The sequence below is a fragment of the Coregonus clupeaformis genome, chromosome 13 (genome assembly GCF_020615455.1).
Source record: "Coregonus clupeaformis isolate EN_2021a chromosome 13, ASM2061545v1, whole genome shotgun sequence".
Lineage (NCBI taxonomy): Eukaryota > Metazoa > Chordata > Actinopteri > Salmoniformes > Salmonidae > Coregonus > Coregonus clupeaformis.
In genome coordinates this window covers 20204827-20211791 of record NC_059204.1, presented here as the reverse complement: position 1 = coordinate 20211791, position 6965 = coordinate 20204827, and the positions used below count along the sequence as shown (strand labels likewise).

The 6965-nt window shown below is 41.6% G+C and overlaps 1 protein-coding gene across 2 annotated transcripts; it reads left to right on the top strand.

The window, feature by feature from the left end:
* The first annotated feature begins 2049 nt into the window (after window positions 1-2049).
* Window positions 2050-6489, top strand: LOC121579420 (CCR4-NOT transcription complex subunit 8). 2 transcript variants are annotated; one of them, XM_041894005.1, is made up of 7 exons: window positions 2050-2209; window positions 3773-3951; window positions 4074-4267; window positions 4470-4631; window positions 4788-4932; window positions 5254-5364; window positions 5619-6489. In XM_041894005.1, the coding sequence occupies exons 2-7, from the start codon at window positions 3835-3837 to the stop codon at window positions 5745-5747; spliced, it is 858 nt and encodes a 285-aa protein (XP_041749939.1). In that variant the 5' UTR covers window positions 2050-2209; window positions 3773-3834; the 3' UTR covers window positions 5748-6489. The 2 variants fall into 2 exon arrangements, with proteins under 2 accessions (XP_041749939.1, XP_041749938.1); XM_041894004.1 differs by having other exon boundaries at window positions 3755-3951.
* The last annotated feature ends 476 nt before the right edge of the window (window positions 6490-6965 follow it).

The window sequence follows — 6965 nt, the reverse complement described above, 5'->3', positions numbered from 1 at the left end:
CACTTTATTTTAAGAATGTGAAATGTCAGAATAATAGTAGAGAGAATGATTTATTTCAGCTTTTATTTCTTTCATCACATTCCTAGTGGATCAGAAGTTTACATACTCAATTAGTATTTGGTAGCATTGCCTTTAAATTGTTTAACTTGGGTCAAACGTTTCGGGTAGCCTTCCACAAGCTTCCCACAATAAGTTGGGTGAATTTTGGCCCATTCCTCCTGACAGAGCTGGTGTAACTGAGTCAGGTTTGTAGGTCTCCTTGCTCGCACATGCATTTTCAGTTCTGCCCACACCTTTTCTATAGGATTGAGGTCAGGGCTTTGTGATGGCCACTCCAATACCTTGACTTAGTTGTCCTTAAGCCATTTTGCCACAACTTTGGAAGTATGCTTGGGGTCATTGTCCATTTGGAAGACCCATTTGCGACCAAGCTTTACCTTCCTGACTGATGTCTTGAGATGTTGCTTCAATATATCCACATAATTTTCCTTCCTCATTATGCCATCTATTTTGTGAAGTGCACCAGTCCCTCCTGCAGCAAAGCACCCCCACAGCATGATGCTGCCACCCCTGTGCTTCACGGTTGGGATGGTGTTCTTCAGCTTGCAAGGACCCCCTTTTTCCTTCAAACATAACGATGGTCATTATGGCCAAACAGTTCTATTTTTGTTTCATCAGACCAGAGTACATTTCTCCAAAAAGTACGATCTTTGTCCCCATGTGCAGTTGCAAACCGTAGTCTGGCTTTTTTATGGCGGTTTTGGAGCAGTGGCTTCTTCCTTGCTGAGCGGCCTTTCAGGTTATGTCGATATAGGACTCGTTTTACTGTGGATATAGATATTTTTGTACCCGTTTCCTCCAGCATCTTCACAAGGTCCTTTGCTGTTGTTCTGGGATTGATTTGCACTTTTCGCACCAAAGTACGTTCATCTCTAGGAGACAGAACGCGTCTCCTTCCTGAGCGGTATGACAGCTGCGTGGTCCCATGGTGTTTATACTTGCGTACTATTGTTTGTACAGATGAACATTGTACCTTCAGGCGTTTGGAAATTGCTCCCAAGGATGAACCAGACTTGTGGAGGTCTACAATTTTTTTGGCTGATTTCTTTTGATTTTCCAATGATGTCAAGCAAAGAGGCACTGTGTTTGAAGGTAGGCCTTGAAATATATCCACAGGTACACCTCCAACTGACTCAAATGATGTCAATTAGCCTATCAGAAACTCCTAAAGCCATTACATCATTTTCTGGAATTTTCCAAGCTGTTTAAAGGCACAGTCAACTTAGTGTATGTACATTTCTGACCCACTGGAATTGTGATACAGTGAATTATAAGTTAAATAATCTGTAAACAAAAATTACTTGTCATGAACAAAGTAGATGTCCTAACCGACTTGCCAAAACTATAGTTTGTTAACAAGACATTTGTGGAGTGGTTGAAAAACGAGTTTTAATGACTCCAACCTAAGTGTATGTAAACTTCTGACTTCAACTGTACATATCTATTTATCTTCAGGTGTAATTGTATTACCAGAATATTAGTAATTGAATGATGACAACTATTTTAATTGTATTTTAGTAGGAAAAGTGATTGTGGTAATCTGTGTCCTGGAACTGTATCAGGTTTTCCTTGAACTTTTGGAGGTACATAACTGTCAGGTATTTTACGCTTTTCAAATAAAGATAATTTCTTAAACAAAATCCTATTAAAGCTTCGAATCGATTATTGTGGCATACCAAGGTCCATACAGGTGAAGATTTGAGTGAATGTGACACAATTTGTAAAGCATTTCATTTGTAAAAACGTTTGCAAGCCAATTAACTCCTGGATAATTGGGTTATCATTGTGCTGAAACCTTGATATTCTGTATATAGGGTCATGACATGAAACAAACCACATTGCCAACTATAAAGTTCCACACTATAGATATGTAGCTATTTAAGTTTGTATTTTTCTGGGAGAAAACGGGTGTATATCACGGAGGTGGTGTATGCTCCACAGTCCACACTCGAGCAACTATATCCAGGCTGGGTACCAGTGTACTGCTGGTCAGAACATCAAGTGAGACGTGAAGGTGCGCTTTTTCCCCTCTGCGCCTGCCTAGATGTATTTCTATGACTTCCGATAGAGCAAGGAAGCCAACGTTATGCAGCAACGTTAGCAAGGGCTAGCAGTAGCCCCAGCGGAATAAGATCATACGGCGGATCAGGTAAACATTGACATTTGTGCGTTATACGTTTCATAGTAGCTAGCTAATACAATAATATGTGAAAGTTAAACAAATTACCAAACAGAGTTGGCTAGCTATCCATTTCCCTGGCGGTTTCCAGCTAGCTTGCTAGCCATCTTGACTTCATCAATGCTGACAAAACGAGCTAACGCTAGCAAACTGAGCAAGCTAGCTAGCCCAATGTAGCTTGGCTACGTGTAGTTGTAGCTAACTATGTGTAATGGAATTTTATTTTAGTTAACCTCCCAGTGTGGCTAGCTAGCTACCATTGGTATACTATATTTCCCCTGTAACTGGGCTAGTTAGCTGACGTTAACTAGCTAACGTTACATAGCTAACGTTAAATTTCATTTGGATGCTAGTAAGCTACATAGCTTGCTGTATGTCATTTAATTGTTGCTAGGTAACCTTAGTTAGTTAAAGTGTTTATACAAATGTAAATAATTTGCAGAAAACCAACACCGGAGCTGTTTTATCCAGCCAAGTTCGTTTGCTATGACTTTATCTAGCTAACATCAGTCGTGTGACTCGTGTCGTACTGATGGGATTCAGGCCAGGCAGGTTTTGATTTAGGCGCCCAGCCATTCATATGTACTCTATATGACCAAAAGTATGTGGACACCTGCTCACATGTCTTTCCAAAATCATGAGCATTAATATGGAGTTACCTTCACTGGAACTAAGGGGCCTAGCCCAAACCATGAAAAACAGCCCCAGACCATTATTCCTCCTCCACCCAAACTTTAAAATTGGCACTATGCATTGGGGCAGGTAGCGTTCTCCTGGCATCCGCCAAACCCAGATTCGTGAAGCGTGATTCATCACTCCAGAGAAAGCGTTTCCACTGCTCCAGAGTCCAATGGCTGTGAGCTTTTCACCACTCCAGCTGACGCTTGGCATTGCGCATGGTGATCTTAGGCTTGTGTGCGGCTGCTTGGCCATGGAAACCCATTTCATGAAGCTCCCTACGAACATTTCTTGTGCTGACTATGCTTCCAGAGGCAGTTTGGAACTCGGTAGTGAGTGTTGCAACCGAGGACAGATTATTTTTATGCGCTTCAGCGGTCCCGTTCTGTGCACTTGTGTGGCCTACCACTTCACGGCTGAGCCGTTGTTGCTCCTAGATGTTTCCACTTCACAATAACAGCATTTATAGTTGTCCGGAGCAGCTCTAGCAGGGCAGAAATTTGACGAACTGACTTGTTGGAAAGATGGCATCTTATGACGGTGCCACGTTGAAAGTCACTGAGCTCTTCAGTAAGTCCATTCTACTGCCAATGTTTGTCTATGCATGGCTGTGTGCTCGATTTTATACACCTGTCAGCAACGGGTGTGGCTGAAATGGCCGAATCCTCTGATTTTGAAGGGGTGTTCACATACTTTTGTATATATAGTGTATCTTATGTGTTGAATCAAGCTACTGCACACAGCTTTAACTGTCTATCATTTTGCATTTAAAATGTAGTTAATTGATGATTAGCTGAATGGCATAGATAATGTTCAACCTCCTCTTGCGCCCCACAGAGTAAATTTTTTCAACAGACTGTTCCCCGAAAGTGCTGCAGAATTGTCAGCGTTTTCAGTCCTTTCCTCAACCTGCAAAAATGCCAGCTGCACTGGCAGATACCAGTCAGATTATCTGTGAGGTCTGGGCAAGCAATGTGGATGAGGAAATGAGGAAAATCCGACAGATAATTCAAAGCTACAACTTCATTGCCATGGTAAACTATCTTCCTAAATATGCTAACTTTTTTCATTGATTTTCTTAGTAGATCTGTGAAGGTTTTGGTATGTATTGCGTCAACTTCTTTTGCCATTAATGATGTCCTTCTTGTTCCAACAGGACACAGAATTCCCCGGCGTGGTGGTTCGACCCATTGGCGAGTTTCGCAGCACGGTAGACTACCAGTACCAGCTCTTGAGGTGCAACGTGGACCTTCTGAAAATCATCCAACTGGGACTGTCATTTATGAACGAGGATGGAGACTATCCCCCTGGAACGACGACATGGCAGTTCAATTTCAAATTTAATTTAACGTGGGTGTTAATCCTCGTATCCTTGTTATAATACAGTATAGCCAGTAATGAGATTAAAACTATGTCATGCTTATGTTTTTGGGGTAGGATCTGATGCCTCATTAGAAGGCTCTTGAGTAATAGTCTATTGTTTATAATGTTGTTTCACTGTTTAGTTTGCTCCATTCTGAAAAAAACACATCTGATGTTCTTTTGTAAACAGAGAGGATATGTACTCCCAGGACTCGATAGACCTACTTCAGAACTCCGGCCTCCAATTCAAAAAGCACGAGGAAGAGGGGATCGACACGCTCTACTTTGCTGAGCTCCTGATGACATCTGGTTTAGTGCTGTGTGAAAATGTCAAGTGGCTCTCCTTTCACAGGTAGGGATGTGTTGAGAGATGTCAGTGGGCCTAGTGTTTTTCCTGGTAAACAGGATAAACTCTGGGCCCTAGTCATGAACACTCCCAACAGTGCCCCAGTAGTCATTTGAGAAATCAAGTTGTAATGAATCTCCTTGCTGTATTTCTCATTTGCAGCGGGTATGATTTTGGCTACCTAGTGAAGCTGTTAACAGACACTCGGCTACCTGAGGAGGAACATGAGTTCTTCCAGATCCTCAATCTCTTCTTCCCTGCAATCTATGACGTGAAATATCTGATGAAGAGCTGCAAGAACTTGAAGGTAAAGAGACATTCCTGGTAACTTGCTTATTCATTATTTGTTATTTGTAAAACCAATGAAAGCACGGTTGGCTGTCAAGTGTCTGACTGGATTCGAACAAGTCTCTTAGCTAATGCAAGGTTACTCATCACACAAGCATGGCTCTTCAAACCCCCTCAGTTACACAATCAATGGTGGCCTATAGTGAGGTGTGCACCTTTAAAAAATATTTTATTTCACCAAAGAAATGACTGACATGAAATGTCCTTTGACTTCCCCCGAGGATGTTGAGGTAGAGCATATGGCTCTAGTTAGCTGACTGTCACCTGTGTGTTTGTTCAGGGAGGACTCCAGGAGGTGGCTGACCAGCTGGAACTAAAGAGGATTGGGAGACAGCACCAGGCCGGCTCTGATTCCCTGCTCACAGGGATGGCCTTCTTTAGGATGAAAGAGGTACCTATTCTATTCCTGATGTCTTCCATGACAACTGATAGGTGAAAGGACTTAGATTTAACATTGCACTTGTCAAGTCATTTCAGAAGAGTGGTCAGGAATGAAAATAAGCTGTAAAAGATGATTGTGACATAGTCCCAGTCCTCTTGGGAAGAGTTTGTGAACTAGACTTGATGGGGATTGGCATCTAGGGAGTAACTGATTCTGACCATGTTTCTGTTACAAATGAAATAAGTTGTCCTCTACTTTTGCAGCTTTTCTTTGAAGACAACATTGATGACGCAAAGTATTGTGGGCGATTGTACGGATTGGGCTCTGGGTCCACTCAAAATCAGAACGGCATCTCAAGCTCTTCCCAAGAGGAAACCAACAACAAGCACTGATCGACTGCGAGGCCATCAAGTGGAAGACGCACTTGTTTTAACCCATCCAGTAGATGTTTATTTTCTCCCCCCACTCCCAGAAAACATGAGATTAATTTCTGTATCCTGCTTCACCAGCTGCAAAAAGGACATTTGGTTACCATAGACTCTCCTCTTGAACCCATTTTGTTCTGTCATAGTTGATTTTACTGCGTATTGTCACATTCAAATTCCCTATTGTACCACTATTGAGCCTTTCTATCGCCCAGGACCAATATTCAGAAACCTATGTTTATCAGCATTGCAGTAACTCTTCTTTTAAAAGCATGGGACCAGCTCTTGTGTATTGTACTGCGAATAAGAAGTTTAGCATTTGAAAGTGCTCAACAACAATTCTCTGCACTCCTGCTTTTCAAAACAACAAACTTTATTTAAACCCAACTGTAGCTCGAGCATCGGTAGGTATCGTTCAGAAAACCAGTTTGTTGGATACATGCTTGTAGGGATTGTACAATTTTAAAGTAACATTTCACTGAATCCGTGATATGTTTTAGCATTTTTCCTTTGAGAAAGGAGACTTTTAGATTGGTGCCAGGCTGGTCTTGAGTATGAATGTGTTACAGGGGCACACTGCAGTTCTGTGCAACATTTTGCTTTTAATTTGTTCACTGCTCAGTTTAAAACAATGGTTTGTGGTTGCTATTGTTTTTACAACATGCATTGTTTGAAACAGTTGTATATTAAAACATTTTTCTATTTTCAATGTTTTGATTAGCTTGTTTCAGACATGCCCAAAATAGTATTCCCTAACTCACCGTTCAGGGCATGCCTTATTGAACCAATTTTCTGTCCCTGTTAAGGTTTAAATAGGCTACATTGTCGCTCTACGCTGACCTTTTTTACAAGGAGCACGTGTGCGCCTACGTTAAAATGTAGGCGCACAGACATTTAGGAGTACAATGAAAAAGGAGGTAAAGCTAGAATACTTAATTTTTTACTGCACTGGTGCTCCTAAATTAAAATTCCAGGTCTCACAGGAATGTAGGCGCATATGCGAGTAAAATGGTTGCACTATAGAGCTTTTTATCCATATTTTATCCTCATTGTGCCTAGCCTGGCATACGTTCCTTCTTCCTAGACCAAGATTTGGCTATAGCTGTTAATCTGACAGAGCCAGACATGCGACCACTTCTCGCATATGCTCCTAAATATTTTGCTGTGCGACCTGGAATTTTTATT

Excerpts from the sequence above, each read along its gene's own strand:
- LOC121579420 (XM_041894005.1), top strand. The coding sequence starts at position 3,835 with ATGCCAGCTGCACTGGCAGATACCAGTCAGATTATCTGTGAGGTCTGG. Across the intron at positions 4,632-4,787 it reads AAGTGGCTCTCCTTTCACAG|CGGGTATGATTTTGGCTACC; the intron begins GTAGGGATGTGT and ends TCTCATTTGCAG. Across the intron at positions 4,933-5,253 it reads AGAGCTGCAAGAACTTGAAG|GGAGGACTCCAGGAGGTGGC; the intron begins GTAAAGAGACAT and ends GTGTTTGTTCAG.